The sequence below is a fragment of the Halichoerus grypus genome, chromosome 6, assembly GCF_964656455.1.
Source record: "Halichoerus grypus chromosome 6, mHalGry1.hap1.1, whole genome shotgun sequence".
Taxonomy (NCBI): domain Eukaryota; kingdom Metazoa; phylum Chordata; class Mammalia; order Carnivora; family Phocidae; genus Halichoerus; species Halichoerus grypus.
In genome coordinates, this window is record NC_135717.1 from 6,998,353 (window position 1) to 7,013,275 (window position 14,923).

General features: G+C 55.2%; 3 protein-coding genes across 4 annotated transcripts in view; 1 reads left to right on the forward strand and 2 right to left on the reverse strand.

Annotated features, from left to right (window-relative positions):
• Positions 1-48: 48 nt before the first annotated feature.
• Positions 49-5,750, reverse strand: GAL3ST4 (galactose-3-O-sulfotransferase 4). Of its 2 annotated transcripts, none has more exons than XM_036073314.2 (4): positions 5,705-5,750; positions 4,199-4,511; positions 3,715-4,018; positions 49-1,505 (listed from the first exon to the last, which is right to left on the reverse strand). In XM_036073314.2, the coding sequence occupies exons 2-4, from the start codon at positions 4,321-4,323 to the stop codon at positions 471-473; spliced, it is 1,464 nt and encodes a 487-aa protein (XP_035929207.2). In that variant the 5' UTR covers positions 4,324-4,511; positions 5,705-5,750; the 3' UTR covers positions 49-470. The 2 variants fall into 2 exon arrangements, with proteins under 2 accessions (XP_035929207.2, XP_035929208.2); XM_036073315.2 differs by lacking the exon at positions 5,705-5,750 and adding an exon at positions 5,266-5,331.
• Positions 5,751-6,861: 1,111 nt separating this feature from the next.
• On the reverse strand, positions 6,862-12,867 carry GPC2 (glypican 2). Its single transcript, XM_036073311.2, has 10 exons — positions 12,543-12,867; positions 11,715-11,873; positions 11,114-11,436; positions 10,501-10,581; positions 9,552-9,714; positions 9,203-9,333; positions 8,815-8,988; positions 8,571-8,710; positions 8,309-8,484; positions 6,862-7,259 (listed from the first exon to the last, which is right to left on the reverse strand). Exons 1-10 carry the CDS (start codon positions 12,706-12,708, stop codon positions 7,009-7,011), a joined length of 1,764 nt encoding a protein of 587 aa, XP_035929204.2. The 5' UTR covers positions 12,709-12,867; the 3' UTR covers positions 6,862-7,008.
• A 1,378-nt stretch (positions 12,868-14,245) lies between these two features.
• STAG3 (STAG3 cohesin complex component) overlaps positions 14,246-14,923 on the forward strand; it is a 28,132-nt gene continuing 27,454 nt past the window's right edge. The window contains exon 1 of the mRNA XM_036073299.2: positions 14,246-14,401. Coding sequence (XP_035929192.2) covers positions 14,250-14,401 — 152 coding nt within the window. The 5' untranslated portion in view covers positions 14,246-14,249. The remainder of the gene's footprint in view (positions 14,402-14,923) is intronic.

The following is a 14,923-nucleotide window of genomic DNA, read 5'->3' on the forward strand; positions in this document are numbered from 1 at the left end:
AAAAGAACCCCCTCCAACTCCACTTCTCCCAGGAAGATGCAAAGCAAGTCAAAGGTTCAAATTATTTATTCAACAAACATTTCATAGTGAAATGAGCATAGTCCAGAACCAAATAATTCATAGAGAAATGGACGCATTATTCCAGCCCACACGTTCCAAATTTTTTCTGGCTTACTCCATGATTTGCTCCTCCGGGGGCTCTTTGAGAGTGCTATAGGGACCTGCCAGGGGGTTGGAAAGGGGAAGGGGCAAAATGGGCGGGGAGGGGGTACTGCAAGGAGCTGAATGCCTGGAATGCTTTGCACAGGCTGAAAGACTTGGTCCCCACATCTGTGCAAAGTTTCATTCAACCTCCAGGGCACAGACATGCTTTCAGAGGGAAGCAGAAATGGCATCTGGCCCCCCCATACTCAATCATGTGTGCCCTCTAGCTTCACTGCTCTTCAGCCTAAGACTTAGTGGTTTGATGCCTAGGGGGAGAGTATCCTTGAAGTCTTAAGGGGCAGAGAGACTGTTGGGGGAAACTGCTTGGCATCTAGCTTGTCCTTGTACTGTAGCTCAGGGGTAGCCAGACGCTCACACTCCTCCTGGTCTGTGAGGCTCAGTCCACTCCGAAGTACATAGCCCAAAACCTTACCTGACCCAAACTGGAAAGGGCGGAACCGTCGGTCAGTGATATATTTGGGGTCTAAAGCCTCACCCCCCTCTAGACAATGTTTAGCCAGGGCCTCTCGGCGAGCCCGGAGCTCTGCCACGGCACTCTCCAGTCGGCTCTGGCCATATTGATTTATTCGTGCCCACAGACTGTGGTTGAAGTGAACATAGAGAGCCCAGTCCAGGTGGTTCCAGGCTCTGGCCCGTGCAGTCAGCTGCCTGTCCTCAGCGGTCAGTCCACCATTGCTGACAGGGCCTCTGCCCTGCTCACCTCCAGCTTGGGCGTTGTGCATGAAGCCCACCACATCATCTAGACCCCAGCACAGGGCATCTGCCAGTAGAACCAATGACTCATCAAAGTACTCGGCCACCAAGACCAGATCAAAGACAGAGTCCAGCCAGGCCAGACTCCACTGGATGAAGGACGAAGATCCCAAATCTAAAGAGGAAGGGCTGGATGTCTGGCTGTGACCACCAGCAACTGTGGGAGCAGGATGGAAGACAGCATTGGGATCCAGGGGATGGTGGGCTCGGGGGCCAGTGCCAGAAGGCAAAACATTCAGCTGTGGGAGGCTGGGGTCTCTAGGTGGATGAGTATTACCTCTCTTGGTCTTCATCTCTGGGGGGAAGGGGAGGCCAAAGTCAAACCAGAGCAAGTTGCGTGCATAGTGGTCCCCATGGGCCCCAGGTCGGTAGAAGGCTCGAGGATTGGCCAGGAAGGCAGCCAAGGATGGCGCCTTGCGGAAGGCCGATGAGGTGGATTTATAGTAGGAGAAAGCAGAGCGGGCCAGAGCTGCTGGGTCTCGGACAATGGAAAAGAAGAAGCTGTCAGAAGGCATGACCTGAAGTACCTGCAGAGGAGAGAAAACAGGCATAGGGAGAAAGAACTGGGCCAGGAAGCAACTAAGCAAGCCCATTGCCAGTGGATCCCCTAGACTCCTCAAACCTCCTGGAAATTTCTGGGCTTTGCTGGAAACCCCCAGCTTCCTACACTAACACTTTGGGCAAGTTACTTAACATCCCTGAGACTCAATTTGCTCATCTGAAAAATGGGGACGTAGCTTCCCCCTGATTATGAAGGTACACTAGATAAAGGGTATGAAGGAACCTGGAACATGGGAAGCTACTCAAGAACATTAATTTCTTTGGGCCTCTCTGTATGGCTTTGGTCAGTAAAATCTTTAAGAATCAAACTTTGTCTTCACTTCTCCAACAAAAACCTCTTAGGTGCCTACCCTGGGACTCTTGGTCACAGCTTCAAGAAAGGAACTAGTCTCAGGCCTCCTCCAGGTGGGGGTGTGTGGGGGGGAGTGGTCACTGGCAGCAAAGAGGGAGGAGAGGGACCAACCATAATGCTGTCTCAAGTATAGGCATCAGGTAGGCAGGCTAAGCCCAGGATGGCCAAAGGATAGGGTACTTCTGGGGTTCTTAGGCATCTTGGAAAGTAAAGGACACCCCTGGACTGGGCACTGGGGAGCTATGGACACTTGGTAGGGTGCTACCCTGAGGCCTGGGACATACGATTCTACTTCTCAGCAAGAAAGATGGTGGGAATTGACTGAGCCACACCCTAGGATGGTCCTGCAGCAGATCCACATCAGGACCCAGCCCCTGGGCTCCCCAAAGGGTTTCTGCCTCTGAATATGGCTTATCACTAAACCTGACGCCCTCCCACGTTGTCCTCCAATCTGCTCTGCTAATGTGGGCATGCCTGCAGAGCACAGCTTGTAAACTGAGTGTCTCTTTGAAGGCAGGGAAGAACAGTACAGAGAACAGTCTGTGGCATCAGGTGAACCTGCAATAAAATCCCAGTTCAGCCATTTACCAGTTGTGTGACTTTAGACAAGTTATTGAACTTCTCAGAGCCATTGTTCCTCCATCTATAAATCTGGGTTAACACTTACCTTGAATGTGGAAGTGCATGGAACATGGTAGGTACTCACTGAATGGTGATGACAATGAAGGTCAAAGGTCAAAAACCAGAGACACCTGCCTGAAAGATCATTGTCATCACCTCACTCCCAGCAGTGACCCCTCACTGCCCTTTAGATGATACTCATGACCCTCAGCTGCTTTCTCCAGCTCCAGCTTAATAGGACACACACACATACACACACAGACACACACCAGGACTGCCACCACCACCAGGACCACCACACCTTTGCTGATATTCTGCTCCCTCTAAAATACCTGATATTCTTCTTACTACAAAGTTGTGTCCACCCTTTCCTTAAAAACCACTTCACCAGAAAGCCCTGCTTCTTTTGGTGAATATTCTCCTCACAGTTCCAAATATAAACACACATACACATGCACACATGCCAGGGAAGGCCCTTTGACTTGGGAGCAGATGGACCTGAGTTCAAATCCTAGCTCTGCCGCTTTCTGTTAAGGAGGCCAGTCACTTAGCCTCTCTGAAACCTGACCTCATCTGTGTAATGGAGACATTTATAATGCCTTTCTGGCAAGGTGATGGTAAGCTTAGTACCCAGCAGACAGTAAGTATTCAATAAAAGTTCCTTCCCTGTATATTTTCATTTGCACATTGATTTTGTTTGCCCAAGAGCTCTCAGGTTCCTGGGTGTGTATGGATGAGTACGTGAGTGCATGCACACATCTTCCCCTTTAGAACTGGGGAGGAGGGGGTCAGGACCAGGCTAGGGCTTGGCATGTAGCTGATTCTCCGTATCTGGCAGAGGAAGATGGTCAGAAGGCAGTAGCTGAGCAAGGGCCCTGGTAATGTCAGTAGAAGGGGCCAAGAAGAGTGAGAGTCTGGGGGGTCAGAGTTGTCAGGGCACTGATATCAGTGGGGTAAATTGGTCAAGGAAAGAGACTGGAAAGCTCTAGATGGGAGAAGGCAGGACTTTGGCTCCCAGAAACTACTAGGCAAGGGACAGCTGAGGAGAGGAGAACAGGAATCTCTGTGGCTCCCATGCCCAATTTTTGGGTGAAGGGGTACCTGGGAACCCCCAGGCCTGGGGCCTCCTCCCTTGGTGGTCTTGGCCACAAGCCCAAGCCCACGTCTCTCCAATCCCACCCATCCCCTCTTATACCCCTCACCTCTTTCAGGTTGAACCTCATGTGATGACAGAGGATGTGGAAGGGGGGCTTGGTACCTCCACCCTGAGGGCGGTAGCCTTTGACCCGAGAGGCCTGGAAAAGCCTTGGGTAGCCGAACTGGTAGCGGGCAGGGAGGGCAAAGCGCAGCCCATGTCGGTCCCCGTAGCGATGAAGCAGGTTCAGCACAGAGCTGCTCCCAGATTTATGCGTCTTCAGGAACACAAGTCGCTGCCGGGGCAGGCAGGATGAAACAGCCGATCCCGGGGATGGGGCCAAGGGCTGTCGGAGCTGCAGGCCCGGTAGCCTGGGGAGAGATGGGAAGGGAATTTTCCTGTCCCTCACCAGCAGGTGGGCGGGCATCTTGTGGAGCAAGGACAGAGGACATGGAACCTCCTCAGAGTCCCCAAGAGTCACAGACCTAGGTGGTATGGGGCGGAGCAAATGGGGGGCATCTATAAGGCATTGGGACAAGATGGGAACTCACCTCCTGTGGAAGGGGCCCCCCCAGAGCTGGAGGGCAAATCCGATGGTCATGAAGACTCCCAGAGCCACCCCCAGGCTCCGAGGCCCCCAGAGGCGCATGGTCCTGGTAGGAGACAGAGGGCCCATGTGGCACAGGTAAGGGTGATGCTAGCGAGGGACAGGGCAAGGGCCAGGCACAGAGGCAGAGACAGTTTGAGACAGCCGTGCAGCCGTGGAAGGCGCTGGTTTGAGATCGGGGGGTCATCCCCCAGGCCTGCTCGTAGCCCTGGTTGAGTCTGCCCCCTGAGTTAGCAGATTTTTGCCTCTGTCAGCGTCTAGAAGGGAAATGAGGGGGGAAGGAGGGGAGTCTAAGGAGAGGGTAGAGCCTTCTCTCCTGCTGCTGCAGCTCATTCCAGGAGTGGAAGCCTGGGGGGTGGGGGGGGGCATGTGCTCTCTATACCCAGATCTTCCTGGTGGTCCACAACTACTCCTGTCAGCTTCCCCGGCCCCCACCTGCAGTTTCTACCTGAGCCTCAGGGATTTAGAAGGGGAGAGGAGAAAGGCAAGACCCTGTAGAAGGACCCATCCGCTCATGTGCCACTGAGGTGGACATCGGCTGGCCCCTGGCTTCCTTAGCTTCCTCATGAGCTCCTCTGCCTGTGACAGATAGGGATGAAGAGCCCCATTCTGAGGCCACAAGGGGCCTCCATAAGGAGGGAATGGGGGTCAGACAGGGCACAGGCTACTGAACCCAGGGAGGTCAACTACAGGAACGACTTTGTCATGAGTACAAGTCAAAACTCAGGCATCTCTCGCCCCTTCCGAAGTGCTCTCAGCACAGGGCAGACCCCAGTGTGTGAAGAGCTGGGGGAGACGTGGGGTTGCTGATGAGGCTCAGCTCCCTGGACACCCCCTACTCCCCCGTGCCGGCTTTCCAACTCCCTCTGCACCCAGAGGAGATTGAGAGGGTGGAGCTGGAGAGAGAGAAAAAAAACTCTGCGACATAAAGATACCGAAAGATACAAACATGGAGCTTCTGAGTTCCTTCCCAGGCCCCAGGTTCCTAATCAACTGGGAGTCTGGACTCACCCCTTCAGATCACAGCCGCAACCATGGGCCACAGCCCCTCCAACAAGCCCGACAGCCCCTTTCTGGGACAAGCCAGGAATAACCCCGGGCAAGGAGAACCCACACTTGCTACCTAGAGACCCGCCCCCTCTGGCATCACCCCTCAAATCCCTCCCCCAACACAGCCCCCGGGATCCAGCCCCGCACCGGACTCCCTCCTGTGTCCAGACTTCTAGTCCTTTTTCATCCATCTCTGTCTCCTCCCATTAGCCCCATTCCAGCCCTCTGTCCCCTCCAGCTTTGGTGATTGCTCAGTCTGTGGCCAGCCCTTTGTTGGCCCCCTCCGGGGTTCTATGAACCCCCCAAGTCTCCTCCCATAAATTCGAACCCCCCAAGTCTCCTCCCATAAATTCGAGAGTCCCTCCACCGGCCGCGGCCTTGGCTTCACTTGCCCACTCACCAGGCCACCTGAGGAGCAGCAGGGAAATCAGGGTCTGGCCCTCCCGCCCGCCCCAGCCACCGCCCGGCTCCGCGCAGTGCTCAACTTTCCCCATAAACTTGCTCCGCGCCCAGGCTCCTCCCCCTCCCTCCCTTTGTCCCGCCAGTCCCTGCAGCTGCTTGGGCTTTAATCGCGTCTCTGGGTCTCTCACTCCCAGCATCTTTCCTTCGTCAGGGCACCCAGCCCGCCCTTGGAACACAGCACTTCTACCCTCCTTTTGCACTTAGGAATCAATTATACCTTTTCCTCTTAGCTTTCTGCAGAACAAAAGACTCATTCAGGCAACAGAAAGAAGGAAAGAGAAAATAACAGACGAGCTGAAAGCAGACATTGTCAAGGACCTGACAAGGTAGCCCCCATCTGACACACAGAGAACAGGGGTCCCCACCCTGAAGGCAGGGGCCAGAGGTGTGGTAATATTAAAGGCGCCTCAGGTTCAGGAAGAATTTTGCCGGTCCCCACAATTCTCCCCATTTTACAGATGAAGGGGCTCAGACCCAGAGGGTAGACAACTTGACCAAACAGAATGACAGGGGGCAGGTTCCAAGAGAGGTCAGAAGCCTCTGCCAGGAGCCTGGGCTCAGGGAAGGATGCTAAAAGTCCAGAGTCACACACAGGGTTCAATACGTTAGCTGTTTATTTGTAGAATAAACACTGAATCCAACACTGAAGCATGAAGTGTGGAAGCTTGTGAAGGATGTGGATGACAGAGATCATGAGATGAGCTCTTTTTTTTCTTTTTGGTATTTTAGTTTAAGAAATTGATACTGAGAAAACTCCATAGAAACCAGGCCCACAGATCTTGACCTTATTCACATACCCTTGTCCCCTGCCCTGCACCCTATCGGCACCCAGCTTTGTCCCTTTGAGCCCAGGTGCCCCACCCCTCCCCACTTCCAGCTTCTTTCAAACCCCACCCCCAATGGCAACTCTAAAACTCCTCCCTTTTTCCTTGTTGGGGCTGACAACTGGCCCAACATAGAGGCTTGGTTGGTGAGTACACCTCCTTCCTAAATAAATACCCCCAGCTCCCTCCTCCCCAGATTGTAAATGAAAAAATAAATATTGTGAACACCCACCCACCCACCCACCCCCAACCCACCAATGGTAATCTCCTGGATTTGGGGCCCCAGCCATTCACCCAAAAAGTCCCTTTCTCTACCTCTCTGCATCCCCCTTCAACTCCTCCCCAGACCCAGCTGAAGGGCAGGGGGGAGGAGGGGAAGGGCCATGAACCCTTCTGATGCTAGGGCACCCCTCCCCTGTTATCTTGGTCCAAGCAGGGCCAGGGCTGAGAGGAAGAGAATGAGGATGGGTTGGGTGTGAAAACCAACAGATGTCCCCCCAGTCCTGCTCCTGCCCTGGTTGTGGCGGACAAGGACACCTCCTCCCTTGCCCCCACTAACATCCCTTCGAGGAGGGCGAGGCAGCCTGGCTGGGGGGGCCACAGCTGCTGCCCCAGCCATCCAGTCATCTGCATAGTGCTGTCCCTCTCCAGAACCACTGGCGTCTTCATCTGCAGGAAGGAAAGGATCAGAGACAGGGTTGAGAAAGAGAGGCAGTGGGAGACAGACACAGTGAGGGGGAGCGGGGAGAGAGACAAGAGAATTTAAGATTAAAAACAGAAAGGAGATGGGGCATGTGGGTGGCTCAGTTGGTTAAGTGTCTGCCTTCGGCTCAGGGTCCTGGGATGGAGCCCCGCATCGAGCCCCACATCGAGCCCCGCATCAAGCCCCACATCAAGCCCCACATCAAGCCCCGCATCGGCTCCCTCCTCAGCGGGGAGCCTGATTCTCCCTCTCCCTCTGCCTCTCCCCCCTCCCACTGTGCTCTCGCTCATTCTGCTCTCTCTCACTCTCTCAAATAAATAAATAAATAAATATCTTTAAAAAATAAAAACAGAAGAGATGGGAGAGAGACACAGGTAGATAGATGGAGATTGGGAAGAGGGAGAAAGTGAGTGACAGGAAGGGGAGGGGAGAGGTCAGACAGATGCAGGAATGAGAGAAGAAAAGAGACAATGAGACAGAGACAGAAGAGAGAGAGAGATGGGGAGAGAGGATACACAGGAAAAGACAAAACAGACGCACACAGAAGCAGCAAGCAGACAGAAAGAGGGGTGTTGAAGGAGAGACAATGCGAGACAGAGACGGACAAACAGATGATGAGAAAAAACAAAAACACTGTCTGTGCCTTGCTTCTCCGGCAAACTCTATCCTGGGAGCCAGCCCAATGGCCCCCCACCCAGCTTCCCCACCTCCCCCAGGTTGCAAGCCCTCCCCAACAACCCACACCCTTTGCTCGATCTAAGAGGCTTCCCACTGTTATGTAAGAGTGTTTTGGTGTCTTCCCACTGGGTCGTGAACTCAAGGATGGAGACCCTGCCATGGGTCTTCTACCACTCAACTTTGAGGTAAACGTTCAATAAAGGCGTGTTCAAAAAAGGAGGAAAGTAATGAATGAGTAAAGATGCGAGGGGAGGGGCTCAGAAGGCAGTGGGCGGGGCCGGGTCGGATCGCAGAAAGCCGGGAGGGGCGAAGCGCTCGGGGCGCCCGGGGTTCTCACCCCAGTCGTCCAGTTCCACGTCGCGTCCCAGCGCGGCCACCCTCATCCTGGTCGTCGCTGCCCGGAGCTGCAGCCGCCGCCTCCGCGTCTGGAGGTCGGTGCTCGAGTCTTCCTTGTCCAGCTCTGGGTTGTCGAGCTGCTCGGACGCGGAGACCCCGACCACGGGCGACAAGTACCTGCGGGCAGAGCAGCCCCGAAGGCTCCCGCCCGGCCCCGACCCGCCCGCCCCGCGCCCGGCCCGCCCGCCGCCGCCGGGTCTCACCGGCCCCGCCCAGCTCCGGTCCAGCAGGGCGCCGCCTCCTTCGAGATGTCTGCTGCCATGCGGGGGTCCCCGCACACCGCCAGAGGCAGCCCGGCCCAGAAGCCCCTCACCCGGCCCAGCCGCTCGCGGAGCTCCCACACCTGGGCGAACAGAGAGCGCGGCTGGGCTGGAGCACGCGCCCCCCACTACCCGTATCCGCCCCCCCCCGCCCCCCGCCGCCGCCCCCTCTCTGCCCCCCACTCACCAGGCGGTTCAGGCTGGTGCTCCCAGGCGTCGTGGGCCTCTCCTCCGTCCCTGGCACCCCTGCTGCCCCCACCGCTCCCGCCGAGGTCCAGAGGCGTCCCACCTCTTCCCGGGGGGCTGGGGCTCGGCGGGTGCGGCCTTGTACCCGTTGGGGGTTGCCACATTGCTGAAACACCTAAGGCACAAGGAAGAGGATCCCCCTAGTCATCCTGCGATGAGAACCACACAGTGTCCCCACTCCAACACCCCAGTCTCCCTGACACCCCACACTGTCCCCCCACTCCAGACCCTCAGCTCCACTCATCTCTCTCCTGTACTCCAACACCCTCCCTGCACTGTCTTTCCCCCTCCTCAGGCTGACACTCCCACCCTTCTCATGGCCCCTGTACCTGGGCTGACACTGCCACACTGTTTTCCTGCAGATACATCAAAGCTTCTGAGATCCTCACCCCAATGGACTGAGCTGCCAGCTCAAAAGAAAAAGAGCCCTGGAGCTTCTCAGCCAGGAACAGGAGACCATCTTGAAGGAGGGGAAGAAAGAGAAAGGGTGTCATGAGGGACTGTGATGCTCCCACAAATCCTGACCTGGGTCTTGGAGGGAAGCAACAAGGTGTTGGATAGGAGAAACTCACATGAGAATAGTCTCTCAACTCCGTAAGGTTTAAAACTCCCTCCCCAGTCCACCCCAAGGCATCCCAAACACAAACAGCCCTCCCAGGCCCTCCTGAATCCCCTCACCCAGATAGGCCCCCCAGTCAGGATCCAGTCCGTGGCTGCGGAGACAGCCATTGGCCACATTGAGGCAGAAGCCCCGGCAGGGTGGCAGCGAGGGGATGCCCCGACAAAGGGGGCAGCCAGTCAGACGCATCACAGCCCGCCTGCAGCCTTCAGACATGGGTACCTGGGGGCAGACAGCAGGACTTGTCATTCACAAACACAGTGGCTGCACTCAGCCAAGCTTGGTGCTGGACAGAGAGAAATCAAATACTCCACCTCACCTTCCCCAGGCTCTCTGTGGAGAGCTGGATGTGAATGTCTAGGGTTTGTGACCCCATGTGGCATCAGGTAAGACCTGAAGACTGCCACAGATCTGATAAGGAAGTTTCCCAGGGGCCAGGCTACAGATACCTCCTTCTTGGGGGGGGGGTGATGGAATTAGAGAGGCAGTGGGGAGAGCGGTCTGAGAAAAGGTTCAAGAAGAGAGAGGCCATTGTGGTTGAGAAGTGAAGAGATTGCGGATGCAGGAGGTAAAGCTGGGAGGTCAGGGAGAAAATGGGTGGTGAAGAGAGGGCTTTGAAGGCCAAGGCAGGAATCTGGCCTTCAGAAGCAGGGAAGGGAGAGCCATGGAGGGGTCCTGTGGGAAATGGCGGGTGGGGGGGGGATGGTGGAGGCAGTACTTCAATCTCAGGCTGCTATGGAGATGAGCAGACCACCAGAGGCTGCAGGGGTCAAGGGGCATCAGAGAGCAAAAGAGGGTCAGATAATGGGAGGAGGTCATGGATCATGACACAAGGGAGATTCCACTCCTGCCCCCCTCCTTCCTGCTTTACCCTGGATACTGGGGCCTCAGGGCTGATATGGGAAGGCCCTGGACCTCTCCAGCTGGCACCTGACTCTTCCTCATAGGGCCTTTCTTACTTCTGCCTCTCCCTCCCTGGGCCCTGCCCACACTCAGGCCCCCTCTAACCTTAAGTGTTTCGCTGACCACATCTCTTCCGGTCTCCAGGCCCTGGATAAAGGCCCGGGCAGCCACCAGGGCCCGGGTTATCTGGGGTAGGGGAAAGAAGGTGAGAGAAACCATAGGGTCAGTCTGTGAAACCCTAACTTCTGGGAGGCTCAGTTTTCTTATCTGTAAAATAGGAATACCACTATCTATCTCAAAAAGTTACTACAACAGTTAAATGAGATACTGTAAATGAAAGTCCGTCTCAACTATTAAGTGCCTAATTCATGGTTAGTTGAACCACAGGAAGTCAAGATATTAGGATTAGGGAGCAATTAGCAGAAAGGTGTCTGGGGGCCAAGAGCAGGTGAGTGGGTCAGGAATTTGTATGCAACTAGGGCGCAGAATGAGAATGAGGGGGTACCCAATTAAAGGAGGCCAAAGAGCATGGGGTCAGGCAGCGGGGACTGGGGCTCAAGATAGGGGTCACCAGGTCAGAGATGGCTGCCATGCAGGATTGGGGAGATCACCAGGTCAGGGGTGACTGGGGCATGAGAGGGGAGTTAGGGTGAGTGGTGCACAGCTCAGAGGTCACCAGGTCAGAGGTGGCTGAAGCTCAGGCTTTGGGGCCTCTCACCTGCAGGTGGAGGCGGTGGGGTGCATCCCCGAAAGGCTTCAGAGAGTCATCAGCAGAGGAGGCGAGGCGAGTGAGGCAAAACAGGTAGTCGGGGGAGAAGGTGTACTGTGGATGCAGCAGGGGGAACAATCTCTCCAGGAGCTGTGCCCAGAAATCCACCAAAGCGTCATCTAACCCCTCACCGGACCTCTCATAGTAGTCCCGTAGCCGAGAGAACAGGCCACTGAATACAGGGGCGTGCTGGGAATACAGGCGGCCGAAGGAGTGGTGGAAGAGCAGGGCCAGAGAGCGCTCAGAGGACAAGAGTATCTCCCGAAAAAGGTCTGTGGCAAATGTGGAGAAAGGAGTGTGAGGTGGAGTGAGTTCAGAGAATGGAAAATTGAAAGGGTGGAGGCAGGAAGAGATGGGGATGGAGGGACAAGAGAAAAGTGAGCTAGAGCCTCAGGAACTCTTAGAGACCTGAGAATACTGGGGGGGGGGGGGACGCGACCCTGGAGAGAATCTGGGGGTGGTGGTGGAAGGGGGCTAAGGCAGGATGTTTGCTGGGGTCATGAGCACAGAGAGGAGGTGTGAGGCCAGGTTTGGGGACCCCAGTCCTCACCATCAAATTTTCTGTGCCAGGAAGCCAGTGTGTGAACCAGGAATGAGCTGCTCTCCTCCACCAGGCCTCGGAAGGTGGTCTCAGTCTCCCAAGTCAGCCTCTGCTCTATCTCACTGGAACAGCAGGTGTATTCCTGGGGACAGATCCGGAGGTGCTCACCTGGACAGAGGAGACACAGAAGAATGGAAGGAGGGAGAATGCTATCATGAAATTCTTTCCTTTTTCCGTCTGTCTAGGGGGCTATCCTTTCTCTTCTACCTGTCTGCTCTCTTTTCTATTGTCTCTCCCTCATCCCCACCTGACCCTATCCCCTCCTTATTGTACCCTCACCCATCTCGAGTCCACTGGCATTAGTTAAGGGATCAAATAGTAATGAGCCAAATTAGTGATCAGTGTCCTTAGGTGACCCTCCCCAACATCCCACACTCCAGGCCTCTAAGGACTTACAGGACAGCATCTATGGGAAGAATGGGGTTTGGAGGGGTGGGGTTACTAGGTAAGCAATAAAGTGTTATCATTGAAGGGGCTCTTAGAAATAGCGATGGGAACAAATTGAGCTGTGAAGAATGAAATACAGAGGGGGTGCTAATTACTCGAACAGGATTCCTAGGGTGGGGGTGGAGTAAGAAACCTATTATGTGAACGGGAAGCTTATTGTGATCCTGGTAAGTAAGTTCAGGAGAAGAGATATTATTGGCATGACTATGGCATGAAAAGATTATTATAACGGTCATTCTGAAAGGGAGGAGAGTTATTGTGGACTGGGGAGGAGCCGCCCCCGCCCCCCTCCCTCGCCCCCAATTCTCTAGTCTTCCTCTTTCTCCTCACCTGAGATCAGGGCGGGAGGGAGTAGGCTTAAGCTATATCCCCGGGCCCCCAGCACCTGCCGGGTCTCAACGCAACTCCGGGTGACCTTTGCCTCGCTCCCGGGTCCAGGACCAGGACCGGGACACAGAGACAGCAGCAGAAGCAGAAGAGATCGCAGAGCGGACATAGCTGCTGCCGCCCTGGTTCAGCAAAGTGTGTCCTAAGAAGGAAAGAGCAGCCCGAACTCGGGAAGCCGATTCTCTGCCGCGGGACCTCTCCGCGGGGCAGAGAAAGAGCGCGACCTCGGAAAACTGAACACCGAGCACGATAGCTGGACCAAGCGGCATCTGCGGAGACAATGGGAGCCGGGAGCCGGACAGGGGGCGGGGCCCGAGGCGGGGCCCCGCCAATGATGGTAAGTAGCGGGCCTCAGGGGCGGGGCCTAGGGAGAAATTAAGCCAATGTAGTGGGGAAGCTCGGCAGGGGGGCGGGACTCGGCGGAACTAAGGAGGCTGGTGGGGGAGGGGCGTAGCCTTTCTTGGGGGCGTGGCTATCCGATTCGAAAGGCGGGGCCTGGGTGGAACCTAGCCTATGGCAGTTGAGAAGCCAGAGTGAAGGGGCTACAACTAGTCTAGTGCGAAGCCCGGCCAATGGAGGGAGAAATTGGGGGCAGAAGGGGCGGGACCTGGGTGGAGAAGGGCTAAAGTAGGCTGTCCGCGCGCCCGAGCCCACGTGAAGGGGCGGCACGCCGGAAAGCTTGTGCCCGCACGAGGCTGCCCGAGCAGCGTGACTGGAACGTGGTGAGCACGAGCTCGCGCACGCCCAAGCCTCGCGACAATTACCAGCAGTGGGACGGGCCGTTGAGCTAGCGCCTGCGCACAACGTGCCTCGTGCCTTCCCGCGTTTTTCTGGATTCTTCCACCACCGCAAGAGAAGCAGCCGGCGCCTGTCCTGGAGGTGGGGTGACTACAGAACCCCGAGGGACCCGAGGCAGTGATCTTTCCTCATCCCTGCCCAACCAGACGTCGCTGTTCCGGGTTCAGACAGTGAGGCTCCTCTTGGACCCAAGAATACGCCCTCTCCCCGCACTCCCAGCCCTGAGAGAAGAACCGCCCTCTTCCATGCCTCAGTGGTTTTCTCCAGAGAGGCCAGGAACCCCAAGCCCCAGCCCCCAAGAGACTGATAATCACTCTTTTCAACGGTTAGGAAGCCCCTCAGCCCACTTACCCCGGGATCTTGTCAGAGATACCACCTTCTGGAAAAACGGAGAACGCGAATTTGTCTTTATTCCTTCAGCGTTTCTGGTCCTGTTCTAATGGCGGCTGCGGCCCCGTTAAGCGCTTCCCATTCTCTTCAATGTGGAATCAGGCTCCAGCCTGAATATGAAGGAGTGGGTCCTTTTTTGTTTTGAGGGTTTTTATTTGTAACATGAGCGAGCTGGTCCCCTTGCACCATGCAGTCGACACTTGGACGCCTGCAGGGAAAGATCTGCTTTAAGCGGCTCTGGGGTGCGTTTTGCTGTGGCGCTGGAGAGCGACTCCCAACCCACGTCCATGGGGCCGTGGTGTCTTAGGGCACGACTCTTGTCCTTTTTTGGGGGGGGACGTCCACACCCCAACCCCGAGTTGCAGAGCAGTCCCCTTGTAAAGAAAGGGCATGGTTGGAGCTGAGGCTGGAGATGTGGTGGGTAGAGGCCCTTTCCTCTTTTTCTTCCGCAGCTGGACCAGCATGCCTACTCTGCGGTCCTCCTCCTCCCCAAGCAGTGTGTCCTCCCCGCTGCAGAGAGCAGCAGGTGGTGTACAGAGGGGCATGTCTGCATCCTCTAGTTCATCTGTCAGTGTGCCCTATGGTGAAAGGGACTCGGACCAGGCTTCACAGGGGTGAGTGGAGTTGGTGACAACTTGTTGCGTTGTCTGGCTTTCTCCAGCAGTGCGGGTAGCTTTCCCCTCTGTCTGCCTGTGACTCTCTGAGAACATAAGCTTACTGGTTTAGAACAGTGACCCTTTCCAGCTCTGCTGGCTGGTTTTGGGTTTGTTTTTCTCTTTCCTGCCCTGCATGTTGTAGGCACCAAAAAAAAATACATCTTCTTCTAAATCCATCATCCAGCTCATCCAAACCTTTCTTGAATACATTTGTATATTCAGCATGTATAACCTCTGTCGGGAGTGGGGAGATGGGGGAAGAAGTAAAGAGTTCTTTGTTTCCTAACAAATAGTATATACTTGTTAGTTGGTGTGTGATGTTCCTTTATTTAGGGATTTTATAAACAGATTGGTCTATCCTTATCTATGAGCTTGCTTTGTGAAGGTTATAGTAATATCTTTTTTTATTTTTCCAGGAAAAAAATAACCTCCTACAAGATATGATTTATCTCCTGGTTATTTTTTTTTAACTTTTTTTTT

Excerpts from the sequence above, each read along its gene's own strand:
- GAL3ST4 (XM_036073314.2), bottom strand. The coding sequence starts at position 4,323 with ATGGGCCCTCTGTCTCCTACCAGGACCATGCGCCTCTGGGGGCCTCGG. Across the intron at positions 4,019-4,198 it reads GGGGGCCCCTTCCACAGGAG|GCTACCGGGCCTGCAGCTCC; the intron begins GTGAGTTCCCAT and ends ATCTCTCCCCAG. Across the intron at positions 1,506-3,714 it reads TGAGGTTCAACCTGAAAGAG|GTACTTCAGGTCATGCCTTC; the intron begins GTGAGGGGTATA and ends TCTCCTCTGCAG.
- GPC2 (XM_036073311.2), bottom strand. The coding sequence starts at position 12,708 with ATGTCCGCTCTGCGATCTCTTCTGCTTCTGCTGCTGTCTCTGTGTCCC. Across the intron at positions 11,437-11,714 it reads CTGGCACAGAAAATTTGATG|ACCTTTTTCGGGAGATACTC; the intron begins GTGAGGACTGGG and ends CATTTGCCACAG. Across the intron at positions 7,260-8,308 it reads CGTGGAACTGGACGACTGGG|ATGAAGACGCCAGTGGTTCT; the intron begins GTGAGAACCCCG and ends TCCTTCCTGCAG.